Genomic DNA, 16,727 nt, shown 5'->3' on the forward strand with positions numbered 1-16,727 from the left:
TTAAGGCAAAGATATCTTTATTCTTTATTTTAATTTATTTAATCAACAATTGAGATTAAAAAAAAAATCTAACAAAATTCACCATGTTTGGTAAGTACTAAAAAAAAGTTATGTTTTGTTCTTTTGTCAAAAAAAAAAAATTATATTAAAAAATATTGTTGTTCAAGTCTTTAGTTTATGAGGATATAATATTTTTTTATAAAATTTAAAACAAAAAAGGAAAAACAAATTAATAGCGATTAATAATTTGAACACATATATTTAAGACAAATTATATTTATACCAATAATATTATGACACATGTGAATAGTGATCTCATTCTAATTGTAGTACTATAATTTGAAGAAAAATTTAAATTTGAAACTTTATTTTATAATTTAATAAATGATGCAAAATTTGAGGAATGAATATTGATTTCATGCCAATTATAGTAACATAATTTAAATAAGAATCCAAATTTAAAATTTTATTTGAAGAATATAAAATTAATTTATAGACCAATCATATTGTAACACGTATTAACAAAAAAATTAAATTAAATTAAATTAAATTAAATTAAACAAAATAAAAAAATGAGAAAAAAGAATTACAAATTTCAACTTTAATAAAATGGCAATATTTTACAATTATAATAATATATAGATATATAGATAAATCATAGAATATATCATTATTTAAAACTTATATATTATTGAGTAAATCATTATAATTTTAAATTTAAATTAATAGAATGATTTCCAAATTCAGTGCCCCTCAAATTTGAATTTTGAAATGGATTAATATACTTTCTACTTTTTATTTTATACATTTAATATACTTTCCATTTAAAAGTCATAAATCTAAAGATATTAAATATTTTTAAACAAAATAAAAAAATAAAAAAAAAAGAATTACAACTTTCAACCTTAATGAAATGACAGTATTTTGCAATTATAATAGTATATAGATATATAGATAAATCATAGAATAGATCATTATTTAAAACTTATATATTATGGGATAAATCATTATAATTTTAAATTTAAATTATTGAAATATTTTCCATATTTGTGTCCCTAAAATTTGAATTTTGAAATGGATTAGTATGCTTTCTATTTTTTATTTATATATTTGATATACTTTCCATTTGAATGTCATAAATCTAAAGATTTTTTTTTTCTTTTGCTTGAATGAGAGCTATCGAAGATTTTTTTAATTATTTAAAATCAAAAAATTAGAATTTTAGTTTAAGATATTGGAGTTCTCATAAAACTTGTGGTTAGAAACCCCATATATTATTTATATAATATATAGATAGATAAATAGATTTAACAAAAATTTATATTTGTTTTAGATATTTTTTTAATATACAAATTATTTTTTTAGATTTTTTATAAAAATAATTTAATAATTTCATCATTAATTATAGTGTATGAGAGAAGTTGAATAAGGTGTAGCAGTAAGGGGTGTTTTGAAAAGAAGGTTAAAAGTTACTTTTTGATTTTTTATTTTTATTTTTTTATGTAAGAGGGAAGTGGATTAAAAGCTGAGAAGTAACTTTTAACTCACTTCCCAAAATAATCCTAAGTATAAGAGAAGTCAATAAATACTAAATTTTTTTCTTTTTAAATCAAAAAATAAAAGTAAAAAAAAATATTTAACTTCCCACCCGGCTTGTGGATTAAAAATGAAAAAATTGGTCTAAGGTCCCTCTCCCACTTTTCGTAATGAAAGAGATCCACAAAATTATTTTTGATATCTAAGGTCCCTAAATATCTCTACTCTACTCTCCTGCCCGGATCCGCGATCCACCCACTACAAAACCCGCCCTTCTGACACGCTCTCTTCCATCGCTGACACCATTTACGCCGGTCTCGTCTCCGTCGATCAGATTAAGGATGCCAATTCCATCTCCGACCCTTCTCTGCTCGTAGCCGGGCTTTATAGATTGTCGCATTTGCAAACCCCGCTAGCATATATATATATATATATATAATAACAGATGAGAGAGAGAAGAAACACAAACCTGAAAGAATGTGTGCTAGAGAAAATCGAGAGACTCTCGGCTATTGCGCTACAGCTACTTTCGAAACTAAAGAGGCATCTAAAAATTGTGTGTGGTCTAAATGATACACGATGTCAGGTAAATCTTCTTTGGAGTGGTTTTTATTGTCTTGTATCTTAGATTTGTTACTTTACAGTAGCATATATGATCATAATTTTTGTGTAATATCTTACTGTCTTTAACCAGGAATTCTCTCCAAATGAACCCCTAAAACTGGGGGAGGCTCTCTCAAAGCAGAACATTCCCTTCAACACCAATGAAACACGCATTGATCTGCCTATCAATCATCAAGAAGTGTTGCAAAGATATCAGATAGTGTTTAGCTCTCTCACAGTTATAAAACTGAAGGTGATAACCACCGGTTAACCAAACCAGAGACCCAGAACTAAAAGCCTTTCCGAGAACTCCATTTCCGACGATCTCTTCCCCAGCAATGGTGAGAGCAAGCAAAAACTTTTATCACTAAAATAGCTAGGCAACTTAAGCCGTTGGACAATGTATTTTGCTAATGGGTATGCTTTGTCCATTTGATTTGGGTTGTCAAAAGTTCCAAAACTATTTTTGCAAAACTATTCTCCGGGTTGAGAATTTCTCTGGTAATTTAGCTCACAGAACATCTATTTCGATTATTTTTTTTCATTTGAATTGAATTTTCTCTGGGTTGAGAATTTTCTCTGGAGAATTTTCTCTGGGTTGAGAATTTCTCTGGAGAAAATTCATAACCTTAGATCACACTTTGGGGTCATTCCACATGATCCAACTCTCTTTTGTGGGTCTGTGAGATTCAATCTAGACCCCTTATTAGAACACACTGATTAGGAAATATGGGAGGTAAGGTTTCTAAATCTAACTAGAGCTAAAAGACCAAATTTTGACTGTTCTACTAACACAAAAAAAAAAAAAAAAAGGGGTCATAAAACTACCATTCTAAGTGGTTATACATGTTCTTGAATTGTTATACTAATTAGTCGTGGATCAAAAATACTAATCACTAATTGTGAAGTGTAAATGGCATGCAAAAATTAGAAAAGAGCCAGAGAAATTTGTGCAGTGAGAGAATTTATCTGGTTTGAATCCAGATAATTTTTCTGAAGAGAAGTTCAATTTTCTCTGGAGAGAATTTCTTTGGAATTGAAATTTCTCTAAACTAATTTTTTCTGAATTGATATTGAAAAATTTTAGATATTATAAAAATATTTTTCTGGAGAGAAGTTCAATTTTCCCTCATATAATATATAGATTTTAATGTAGTCAAAAGTGGGCTGCGACATAGCACACAATATACGCTGGTGGTTTATTTCAATGAATACAGCCGTGATATGTAAGCCCACCTTTTTCTATAATGGTTGGCGCGACTCTTTTTACGGTATTATTTGGTAGGGTTTATTTTCAACTTATTTTAATTTTTAGTTTAATTTAAATTATTTTGATGTGTTTGGTTCAGTTTAATAATATAGTTTATAATTTTTTATAAGTAAAAAAATTAACTTATTCTTTGAGTGGGGAGGAGAAACTTAATTTATAAGTCAAAAATCAGCTTATATTCACAATTATAAATTATAAGCTGTTAGGGTATAAGTTATAATCACTATCCTACAGCTTTACCGAAGGGACTCTCTATATTATATATATAAGGGTGGGAATCTCAAATATTTTATATAAGTATAGATTTTCCTAGCTCTTTTATATTCATAAAATATATATATATATATATTTAATAAAATATTTAGAGCTTTATATGAGTACTAGCGTATGCCTGTGTCTGAAAGTACGGTGTAAATAATATTAGAATTAGAATATAATTGTAATTCCAGCACTATTTAAATTTATTTTTTAATTTGATAAAATCACAAATTTATTATAAAATTTTGGAGTTCTCATAAAACTCCTTACGAAAACTCGATTTTACTTATATAATAAATAGCTACATAGATAGATGTACTTAGCATACATACAATTTTCACGGACATACATACAATATTACTTTTGCTTATATAATTATATGAAAATTGTATGTATAAAAATATGTGTAAAATATATTGAATAAAAATGAGAAAATAAAAAAAATAAACAAATAGAGACAAAAATAAAAACGGGAGAAAATAAAAAAATAAAGAGAGAGGAAGGCAGGATCATGAGATCATGGAAGGAAGGGTGTGAGAAAAGGAAAAAGTAAGATAGAGAAACAGAAAAATAGAAAATGTACATGTAGGATATTTTTTGAAAAATATATCTCAGCCGTTGTTATATAATTTGAATAGATCTTAACCGTCCAAATGTCCTAGTAGGACAAATGTGTCTAGGAAAAATTAAAAAATCATCTTGCTTTATTATATAGATGTTGAAGATTCATATGAGGTCTAAATTTACGAAATCTATCAAGTATTCAATATATTTAAAAATAATAATTAATTGTTCAAATTCATTTAATTTATAGACTATAAAATTTATTAATTTAATCTCTACTACACATAGTAAAATATAGCTCATAATTCTAGAATCGTAGACTTTTTCATATAACATGAATAAAAATAAGTGAACAAAAAAGAGAAAAAAAATAGAGAGAAAAATAAAAATAGGAAAAAATTAAAAAAATAAAAAGAAAAGAGAGAAGAATGTGAGATCATGGGATCATGAATGGATAAGTGAGAAAAGGAAAAAGTAAGAAAGAGAAGCGGAAAAATAAAAAATGTACATGTAAGATATTTATTGAAAAATATATCTCACCCGTTATTTTATAATTTGAATAGATTTAAGCCATCTAAATGCCCTTATAAGACAAATATATATAAGATAAATTCAAAAACCATCCTACTTTATTATATAGATTCGCTGCTATATATGAGTTTTCCATTCCACTTTTTATTTTATTTTATTTTTTTGTTTTCAACTTTCAACCCCTCTTTCTCCAAGATTTCAGAAATCCCCCTCTTTTCTCTCTTTACTCATCCTCTTCTTGTGCTCATACCACCACATGGTTTCTTCTTTTCTTTCTTCGACTCTTGAACTCCGTGTTGATATCTAGCTCTCTCTCTCTCTCCCATCAGACAAATGGCTGAAATACCCACTTCAGGTTCGTCATTTTTCTCCCATGTCCATGTACATGTCCACACACACACACACAGATACTGTGTATATGAAATCTTGGATTTGCTCAGGCGAGCTAATCATGTTTCGCGTCATATTTCTTCGATGTATATGTCCATGTCCGCTCGCGCGCGCGCGCGCGCGCACACACACAGACATCGTGTATATGAAATCTTGGATTTGCGAGCTAATCATGTTTCGCGTGTGATTTTGTGATCATGATTTGATTTTTGTGTATTGGGGTAGCCTCTGTGTATTAAATTATTGTTGAGATGCTCGATCTTTCTTTTCTGATCAAGGTTGTAGCTTTTCTTTGCCTTCTATTTTCCATTTAGATTTGTAATCTTTCCTAGGGATCTCTGGAAAATTGATGTGTGATTGTTGTCAGCATAATGGCCTTGTTTGGCAAAGGTTAAAATTTGGCTTTTTAAGCTAAAATTTCGAAAAAGACAAAATAAGTTAAAATAATTAATAAGACAAAATATCACGTTAAACTCATAATCATTTTATTTTTTATCTCACAAATATCACATCTAATTAAAAAATAAAAATAAAAAATAAGCCCAAACAAAGCCATAGTTGTTCAGTTATATTCACATCTTTTGCATAATTGGTGTTTTTGTGGTTGTCGTTTTTATATGCTTAAGTGTGTGTGATTTGAAATCTGATAGTAGAAGATAAGCCTTCACGTTTCTGGTGTGGGTTTGTTTGATTGTAGTCCTTTTAGAGCATCTCCAACCCCTTCACCAATTTTTTCATCTAATTTGATTCTAAATTTTTTCATCTAATTTGATTCTAAATTTGAGTAAAACCCTTGATTTGATATGAACTATTCCATTCTTTTTTATAAAATTTTCATTCTAATCTTATAAAAAATTTTGCTCTTATACCCAAGTTCCCTTTTCGTCAATTTGATTAAAAAAATAAAAAAATCATCTACAATGCTTCATCTTTTTAAAATTTTATCAATTTCAAATTTGATTTGATGAGCTCTCCATTTGATGAAAAAAACCAACACTTCTTTGATTTGATGAACAATAGATGAAAGGATAGGAGATGAATTTTTTAAGCACTTTTTGATCAAATTTAAATTTGGTGAAAGAAAATGTGAAAGATTGAATATGCTCTTAGGGCATATGAGTTGTGAACTTCGTCTATGAATATAACAATTGTGAAGGGCAGTTTTGGAAACCTGAGAAATGGATCCAATTGGGTTCAGTACCAGATGGGATTGATGAGTTCTGGTAGTTTTTTAATTGTGCAATTCATAAGAAGTGGGAAATTTTGGGAGTGGCAAAATGGGCTCCTACTGCAAGAACCTGTGTTTGGTTTTGATAAAGCTAGTTTGAAGTTTGGAAACAGCTTGAAGTTCGTATTTCATGTAGCTGATCTGTAGTTTTATGAAATCTTCTGGGCATTGGACAGGCCACACCAAGCAGGGCAAACTACCTACTGTATTTGAGCCCATGTTACTTAGAACGTCGGTAGTTTCGGTACGTTAATGGGATTAGGAATATGGTGCGCCATATTGTCTAAAATGTGGTACAACAAGAGTAGACTTTTTTTTATTACAATATTAGAATTTAAGGTATTTATAGAAACAATTTTCTTTGAACAATTAGACATCTAATAAAGTGTTGCTTTTCTTTTTCAAATTAACCATGTTACGATACATTTCTATGAGCATTATGACCCATTTTTGACAATTATGATACCAAAACTCCACTCTCTTTAGAACTCTTAAAGGTTTCTATTGAAAAAAAATTGGGATGGCTTTATATCGTAAATTCACCGTTCTGGAAAGTTTATCACATTTTGGAATGTGTGTTCCAAAAGGATAATCACTAGGGTATTGTTTTCCCATAACACTGATATGAGCATTGGGCATATGATTTCTAGCAATTGCATTGATTGGTCAATGGCTGTTGTATTTCTTTTCAATGATCTGTAGTACTCAATCTATTTTTAGCAGTTCTTATTGATTCAATTTTGTACATGTGGGACACTCTAAAGTTTCTTCTCTCAAATACAGATAGAAGTTCGCTTGTTGTTTGCTTCGGGGAAATGTTGATTGATTTTGTGCCAACAGTAGGCGGAGTTTCACTGGCTGAAGCACCTGCCTTCAAAAAAGCTCCCGGTGGTGCTCCTGCTAATGTTGCTGTTTGTATAGCAAGATTGGGAGGTTCTTCAGCTTTTATTGGAAAGGTTCATTTGATTTGATCACCTTCTATTCTTCTCCATCTTCCTAGCATGTCATGTGCTACTATTGTCTGTGTTTTAATATTCCCTTTATTGATTTTCACTCATAATTCCATACTGTGATTTCAATAACTTTTTGTGCTTTCACAGAGAATGTTATGAAACTCGTATAACCAATTGGTATTTTGGATCCATAATTTTTTGCTCGGCCTTGTCATAACTAGTTTAGTTTACCACTGTTAATGTTTGTGGGCTTATCTTGTTTTTTACATTTATGATCATTTTGTGTATGTTGTAGCCATAGCATTTGTCCTTCATTATTAATCGCTCCTAGCTTAAATGCCATTATATCTCTGAAATCTTTGTAATTTGTATTAGGTAGGTGAGGATGAATTTGGGCACATGTTGGCTGATATTTTGAAACAAAACAAGGTCAATAATTCTGGCATGCGGTTTGAACCCAGTGCAAGGACTGCACTAACATTTGTTACACTTAGGGCTGATGGTGAGCGTGAATTCTTGTTTTTCCGTAACCCTAGTGCCGACATGCTTCTTCGTGAATCAGAACTTGATGTAAACCTTATTAAGCAGGTTTGCTTCCCTTGTCCTTGTTTAAATATGCATGTAACACAAGATTTACTTCTCTTTTATGAAGATGCTGATTTGGTTGATAATTTTTATTTTCAATTCCAGGCAAGGATTTTCCACTATGGTTCAATTAGTTTGATTGAAGAACCATCTAGGTCAGCTCATTTGGCTGCTTTAGCAATTGCCAAAAAGTCTGGTTGCCTCCTCTCTTATGATCCGAATTTGAGATTGCTATTATGGCCATCAGAAGATGCTGCTCGGAATGGCATTATGAGCATATGGGACCAAGCAGATGTTATAAAGGTATAATTTTTGAAATTATGACATTTAGCTATGAGGTTTTTAAGTTGTTTCTGTTTTAAAGGGCTATTGGAATGCCTTTTCATTGGATGTACAACGCAGAATAGAATCATTGTGTAACATAAAATTCACAGGTGCTTTCTGTTGAACTTGCAGATAAGTGAGGAAGAAATATCATTCTTGACTGGGGGTGATGATCCTAATGATGATAATGTGGTGCTGGAGAAGCTTTTTCATCCTAACCTTAAGCTTTTGCTTGTAACTGAAGGGTCTAAGGGTTGCAGATACTACACTAAGGTACCTATTTACTCTTTGTTTTCTTTTCTTTTTCTTTTTCAATCAAATTGAAATTGGATGCACATTTGTGTTGGATGGACTTGTCTATTTTTCTCAAAATATCCTTGCTAACTGAATATGACAAGGGTAAGAATGTGGGATGTGTCCGACACCCATACTCAATTTACACACATGGATTCTTTAATTTTTTTTACCATGTTTGTAGAAGAAAAAACTCACATTTGCTAATAAGAAAATTTCTAGCCTCTTACATCGATGAGAGAGGGAAATTCTAGATTTTCCCTAAATCTTATTTAATTTTTAATTTCAAGTAAATTTCAACATAATTTACAACATTTTGTCTAAGAATATTATACACGATAATGCAATATATTTACGCGCGCGCGTGTGTGTGTCACTTTTCCCCATGCCCATATCCAACTTTTGGATGCATATTCCAATATCCTAAGATTTAGGTTCATGAGAGTTTGACACTTGGACACACAACCGCGCTTGATACTCTCATACTAAAGTCCATGTAACATAGATGCACATGATGTTCTGTCTTGTGTAAACAATAAAATGAAACCAAAATGTGACTGATTTTCTTCATTTGATTTTCATGCCTAATCACAGGACAAAATGAACATTCTGATTCCCGTTATTTTAGGAATCAGAAAGGCCTTTACAGTTTGATGGTGGTAGATTTATGTTGGTTTGTGCTGATTTTCTATATAATTAAAAGTCACTTATGAATCCATTGACATTAACCATTAGCAAAAATACTTCTTTTCAGAAATTGAAGGGTAGAGTTTGTGGCATTAAAGTTAAACCAGTCGACACAACTGGTGCCGGTGATGCATTTGTTGGTGGGATACTGACCAGTTTAGCTTCTGATTTGAATCTATACAAGGTATGTTAGTTCTTGCATGAGCTTGGAGGAATCATTTTTCTATTTTCTTGTTTTATGTTCCTTATTAGGACCTTGTGTCACTACTAAAAAAAGCATTTTTTGTGACCGCTACAAGCCGTCGCAAATAATAGAAATACATTTGCAAAACACCTTTTGTGACGGCCCATGCGATGGTAAATGGGGGTCGCAAATGTAGGGGTGGCAAATACTTTTTGCGACCGCAAAACAGCAGTCGCAAACTATTTGCGACTGCCTAGCCTACTTATGACGATTGATGTTTTACCGTCGCAAAAAGTAAAAAATGCCTACAATGTTTTAGCGACCATCTTGTTACCATCGCAAATAATTCTCAATGATATTTTATAAATAATACGATAATAGATTTCTAGCTACTAATATTTTGAGAAAAATCTACCGAGTAAGATCCCGCTAAAAACAATAGCACCAAACCATTTATTTGAGACAAATCTGGCAAAACCATCTTTAGTCTTAGACTCTAAAAAATGTTATAAAAGCTGCAATTCCTTGTAAAATTACATAATCCAACAAGCTAGCTAAAGCAAGGTCAAGTGTCAATTCTTAACACAGTGCACGTGGAATGCAAGAATCTCACGGTGGTAAATCCAAAAATGCCTGCGGGATGTAGACATAAATAAAAATAAGATAAATCTGAATAATTCAAAGAGTGCATCTTGCATAAAAATAGAATGTATCTCATTTCATGTTTTAGTGGTTCTCTGTTATCTCCGCAACAAGCTTCTTTTCCTATGTCAACAAATAATTTATAATTAGATCAAACACCAAAAACTTACAACAGAAACATAAAACTCTTTAACATACTTCCAATTGCAAGTCTCCTCAATTTGGATGACAATTAGGTCTAGGAATGTGAACCCATTACGAACTTCAATGACAGATCTGCATCACAAAAAGACATCAAATCCATTAGGTATTACAACAAACAATCAAAGAGTATAATGTATCAAAAGATTGCATACATTTGATAATAACCACAAATGAGAAGGAAAAAAAAATTAAAATTGGTGCCAAAAGGGGGATGGGGTTACCAATACATAGTTATGACTATTAGTTCCAATGATATTTTTTTCCTTTCCAAGCCAAGTCACAAGTTTCTATAATATTTATCCATAGATCATATTATTCACTGTTATTGAATGAATTTTATACACAATTATCATCTGTCTACTTCAAGGTGAAGAGTTCGGGTACTAAAAATTGGAGTTAGACTCTTCTGCATTGAATCATTGCATTTTATTGAGAACGTAACACATCCAAATGGGTGCCAAGGGAAAAAGTTTAAAAATAAAAAATAAAACCATTGCAAATCTAGGGAAAAACTAAAACCATTTTCTATCTAAAATTGATCATCAGAACTATAGAGATACCCATGTTAGCAACAAACCAATATATGATAAGATGAATAAGCATTCGTAATATCTTACATAAGTAATCACAATTAGTAGGTAGTCAAATATGTTAACTCCAATAGTAAACAGCATAGATCCACAACAAAACAGAGTTAAAAAACATGAAGCCATTCAGATCAGTTACAAGGGAGCAGAAAATAACTTCTTTGACCAGAACAAGATAAAAAGATAAAACATTTATACACAATCCAGTTGTACGAAATGACATATATATATATATATATATGTTCAGGAGTTGGATGCATACTTAGGACCATTGCAGCCCATTGTTGTTCCCAATCCTCCATTAAGCTTTAACGCAAGAAGTTTGTCCAAAAGCTTCCTAGTTTCGCCAGGATCTGCGACAATTCAAATGCTTCCTAGTTTCTATCATCCTAGTTTCATCAGGATCTGTTTCTATAGCTTCATGGCTTTGCAGGTGACACCCAAAACCTTAGCTGATGCGAAAGGTGGTACTCTGTAAAAGTGGTTATTATAAGTTGTTATAATTAGGTTAAATTTCTGGAAATGATTTTCTGGGAAAAAAAAGAAGAAAATCAATAAATAAGTAAAATGCAAAGAGCAACGCAATTTTTATTTATTTATATTTTTTTTGTGAGCACTATGATGATAGAAAAACTGCTTTAAGACAATCTATATAGTAGACAAAGCAAACAAGCAAAGTATTCATTTATTATATTTAAATTATCATTTTTACAACCAATTCAATTATGGAATTCGACATACTTGTTACCATCTTCAGATTTGAGTGCTTATAAAATTTCCAATGGAGAAAAATTTGCATACAGGGACTCTTAACAATTCTGTTTTTAGGTAAGCACGAACTTCTCACCTTCTAGACATGAAAAGGCACAGCAACTATGTAAAAGGAATTGTAAGAATCTAGAATTTGTTATATGTTTCTGTATTGGACCAAATAAATTAGTTAGTTTTCCTCCCTCCCTCGCTTCTCCAAACATATACAAAAAGTTATGATTATAGAAATCACCAAAGACATTCACAACATCCAACAAGCAAAAGTTCCAACAGCAAGAGTAATGATGAATACACTTTTACCAAGTGATAATAATTCATGTCAATGTCAATGCTAACAAAACAATCAACTAGAAAATCCAGTTAGCATGATCAACGAACTAATTTAATATCACATATAAATCAAGCAAATTCAATACGAGGACCTTTTATCTTCCAAATTCGAATTTGCTAGTTCTTGCCTCAACAAATTCTAACTGGCTGAAAATCAATGAAATCTTGATTCCAAGTTAAAAGCAATAATGTACTGCACACTATAATGTATTGAAGAAGAAATTGAGAGATATACACTAACAGATATGGAAAAATGCAAGAAAATAGGGCAAGAATGAAATGAGTTGAACCAGTACATACCTGTACGCGGATGAGAAAGCAATGAGTCGAACCAGGGCTTCCTCTTACGATATGTGTGTGTGGCTGGAGAGAGATTGTGAGAGAGAGGGATTGGGAACAAGATTGAGAGATTCGTATTGCTGGAGACCTTCAGACGACGATGGCGAGCGGGCGAACTAATGAGCAAGAGAGCAGAGGTATATAGGTTTGTCGAACGTGTGCGAGAGAGAGAGAACGATTCGCCATAGATCTTCAGAGCTATTTGTCAATTCTCTCTCTAGAATCATCTAGGACGCAAGCTATCAACGATATATACACACATATATGAATGTATAGGAGGAGAGAGAAAGAGATCTGGAAGAGAGGTTGAGGAGGACAGGGGCGAAGGCGAGGCGGCCGAAGGTGAGAGAAGCGTCAATGGCAACCTGAGAAGCGAGAGCTTTGACGATTTATTTAAGACCGAGAGTTTATTTAAGACCGAGAGAGAGAGAGAACCATATCAGTGTTTGTGAAAAAGGGCTAGGGCAAATACAAGGGAGGAAAATAAATAAAAATAAAGAATAAATTAGTTATTTGCGACTGCTAATCATGTGGTCGCAAAAGGTCGTTTTTCTAGAATGTTCCATTTGTTTCTTGCAATCCTGTTCTGTATCCTTTGATCTTAGACAATAATCCAACATTTTTATTGTCTTTGCTAGCTGAAATATTTCATTTTCATGAAGGTGATTTTGACATAAATATTTGGAGGGCTTATTTTTGAACTAATGACATTTTTAGGAACATAATAAACATTTCTCCATGAGTAACCCGGTCTTTATGGCTGCTTCTATTAACCTTGTGAGTCCTTGACCCTAGGAAAAGCCTCGTGCTTTAATTTATGCAGATCATTTTGTGAATCACTGTTCTTCATTAAACTTGAATTTTCCCATAAAATTGTTTGTGGTTTCTTTTTTCCAAGGTAAATGAATAAATACATAAATAAAACCTGGGCCATCTTATTTCTGTCATTCTTGCTAGGAACCCTGAGGGATTTTTTTAATTTACCATGAGGTGCATAATGCACATCTCAAGGCTAAAAATCTTGGAGGCTCTATACACTTCCGTGCACTATTGTTAGCATATGGATAAACATTTTGTCCATCTGAAATAGATGTTGTCGTTTGCTTCATCTGCATAGCTAATTTTCCTGACCTGTTAGTTACTTCCGTGAATAGTAAAACTTGCTCTTGACTTGCTTTGCTGGCAGGATGAGAAGCGGTTAAGAGAAGCTATTCTTTTTGCAAATGCTTGTGGTGCCCTCACAGTAACAGAGAAAGGAGCGATTCCAGCCCTACCTACCAAAGAAGCAGTCCTGCAACTCTTAACTGGAGTTGCTGCATGACATAAAAATTGTTGCATTTTATGTTGTTCCATGTTTGTACCTATTTCTGTTAAGCTAAAGCAATTGGATCTCCCTTGCTGGGGTAATAGTGAATTCTTCGTTTGTTTTCTCTTTACCGATGTATACCATGTTTCGCTTTCTTTGTATATTGGCAAAATAATGCTGCGAATTCCATTATTTCTGGCTTGGTTCTTTTTAGGCCTTGACATATATACCCTGTTGTTGGTTTTGTTGATGTGCTCAAGTAAATTGAGACAATGGACATTTTGGGTATACAGTGGGGGAGAAAGTGCTCAATAAGGATTTTGATGCATTCTATGTGTTTGGAGATTTGTCACGTGTTTAGAAACTATCTGATATCCATAGCTGTTTGTCATTATGTTTTTAGAAAGGATCCACCTTAGAAACACTTGCAAGGTCTCCCTTATGGTGGAAATTCTTGTATTTTAGGAGTCACTTGTTTATTAATATATATATATCTATCTATACTATTATAAAGTGAACACATAATATGGTGTCCTGAAGCTTGCTTTACTCTCCTCATGCCATGTGGCAGTGTTTTTTATTTTTTTTAAAAAAAGTTAAACAAAGAGATGGACAATGCTTGAACCCATGACCATGGGTTTAAGTATGAAGACTCATACCACTTAAGCTAAGTACACATTATAATATTAATTTCATTATTATTTTCTTTTATTCCTATTTATTTAATTTGCACACACATCGTGTGTGTCCAACCGCTAGTATATATATATATGAACAATCCATAGGAAGGAAATAAGGAAAACAGAACTGCATCATACAACAGGCAATGTTCATCAATTTATTTTTTTTTCCCTTTTTTTGGGGGTTCAAAATCCAAAGACAAACCAACTCAATAAAGAGGCAAAGATCCCGGCGTACTTGAAGGTGACGTACATATTTGATTAAAATATATGCATAACAGTAACAGCTGTTTCAGCTTGTTTGATGTTTTTGTATTTTTCTGCAAATTTAAAAATAAAAATAATTAAAGAGTTGGAAAACACTCACCCACCCACAGCATTGTCTTTTGTGAATTGTCCCTACATATTGAGATATTTAGGGTTGTAAAAATAGACGGTTGATCCTCTAAAATTCATACGAGTCTGATTAGGCCTGACTTGAATTTGTTTCGATTAGGCTTGAGATCTGACTCGGCTCAAGAGGCCTGAGCCCGGATGTGGGCTATACATTTCCAGGCCCAGCCCAAGTCTGAAGTCCAATTATCCTTGGGCCTAGGCCTAGACTTTAAAAAAAAAATAGACAGGCTTGACTCAAGCCGGCTTGATTTTTAAAAAATAAGCACAAGTGGGCCCTAGGTTGATGGGCTGGGCCAGTCCGTTTTTACATGCATACCCATCATCTCATCTAGTAAAGCTATTGTACACACTATTAAATATGCAAGTTAAAGACATTTGTGGGTTTACTGCTACAGATGTCATAACTAAATTTTATGGAAGTTACAACTAAAAAAAGAAGAGAAAAATAAGTTATAACCAAACACCATATAAAAGTATAATTAAGGACTATTGGATTATAACTAAAATAATGTCATAATCAATATCACAATAAATCAAAACTAACACCACAATATATCATAATTAAAGACTACAAAGGTCATAACCAATGATGCATATGATCCAAGGGTGTGTACTATAGCATTTTCCTTGTCATATACTAATATCAAGAACAATATTTATATGAAGGGTAAATTATACTAACTTCCGTTGAGATTTAGAAAGAATATAATAAGTTATATACTTTGGATATAATTACATTGAGTTCCTTTGAGATTTTAATTGATATAGCACTTAGTCTCATTTTCCCTCAATAATTTGAAGTTATATGGGTGAAAAAAATAATGTTGTCATCTCTTTTATACAAAAACGTATACTTTACGTTGTTTATTTTTGTGTTTTTACATCTATATTAGTTTTGATTCATCTAACTTTACTAGATGGGATGTCAATATAATTATATCAAAATTATAGGGCAACTAGTATTTTTTTAAACCTTAGGAGAGGCCAATGTGATTTACTGTTATTTAAATGAGAAAAACTACTTATCTTGAAAAATGATAAACAAATTTATTCATACTTAATTAAGATTTAATTAGTATATTATAAAGTTGATCTATAAAATGAATTTAAATTATGCATTGATGTTATTTAGTTATTGATGTCAGGTCAATTGACACATTTTATAATATGAGTTAATTGTTGACAAGTCCACTTTAGCAATTGTATAAGGCATTAGGTCTAGTGAATATTTTTTATTAGTGAGAGGTCCACCATTTGTGAAATAGCTTGGTAAGAATTCTTTTATTAGTTTTGAGGGATATTTTATTTTCAATTTTACCCATGCTAATTTTTTTTATCTGTTGACTTTTTGGTGGCTATTTGTTCAAATTTTATATCTATTTGTTTAGATTAATTTCAATTTGTTTAATTATTTTGCCTATTTGTTCAAATTTATATTTATCTGTTCAATTTGTTCTCCTTATCTGTTCAGATATCTGTCCAAATTTTATTATCTATTCAATTTTTTTTATCTGTTGAAATATCAAGCCAAACCAAATTATCTATCTGTTGCAATTACATATTAAAATTATCTATCTATTACAATTATCTATCTATTAAAATTGCTAACTTTTTCCTCTCTGTTGAAATTTATAGAGCATATTTTCCTTATATGTTGAAATTTGTTCTTATTTGTACCAATTTTTCATATCTGTCAAAATTTTATCTTTTCAATTGAATAGATTTGAGCCTTTTTGAACATATATGTTCATTCTTTGTGTTCATCTTCAACCACATTAACCCTAGATCTAGATCAACCACCAACAACAATACAAAAAGGACATTGAACTGATCTGAGCCTTTTTGACCATATCTATTCAATCTTCATCTTCATATTCAACCACATTAACCCTAAATCTAGATCAACTACCAACCACAATACAAAAAGGAAATTTTTGTAATAATAATAATAAAAATAATAATAATAATAATAGTAAAAAGAACACACACACACACACACACACACACACACACAACACAAAGAAAAACAAAAACAAAAACAAAAACAAAAACAAAATTTGGATCT

The 16,727-nt window shown here is 31.4% G+C and overlaps 1 protein-coding gene across 2 annotated transcripts; it reads left to right on the forward strand.

Moving 5' to 3' along the window:
- Positions 1–4,865: 4,865 nt before the first annotated feature.
- On the forward strand, positions 4,866–13,778 carry LOC114321252 (putative fructokinase-7). Of its 2 annotated transcripts, XM_028268436.2 has the most exons (8): positions 4,888–5,117; positions 7,164–7,336; positions 7,709–7,921; positions 8,024–8,221; positions 8,375–8,515; positions 9,291–9,407; positions 11,088–11,273; positions 13,467–13,778. In XM_028268436.2, exons 1-8 carry the CDS (start codon positions 5,096–5,098, stop codon positions 13,599–13,601), a joined length of 1,185 nt encoding a protein of 394 aa, XP_028124237.2. In that variant the 5' UTR covers positions 4,888–5,095; the 3' UTR covers positions 13,602–13,778. The 2 variants fall into 2 exon arrangements, with proteins under 2 accessions (XP_028124238.1, XP_028124237.2); XM_028268437.2 differs by lacking the exon at positions 11,088–11,273 and having other exon boundaries at positions 4,866–5,117.
- Positions 13,779–16,727: the final 2,949 nt, after the last annotated feature.

Source organism: Camellia sinensis, chromosome 1 (assembly GCF_055761805.1).
Source record: "Camellia sinensis isolate YWXY chromosome 1, ASM5576180v1, whole genome shotgun sequence".
Taxonomy (NCBI): domain Eukaryota; kingdom Viridiplantae; phylum Streptophyta; class Magnoliopsida; order Ericales; family Theaceae; genus Camellia; species Camellia sinensis.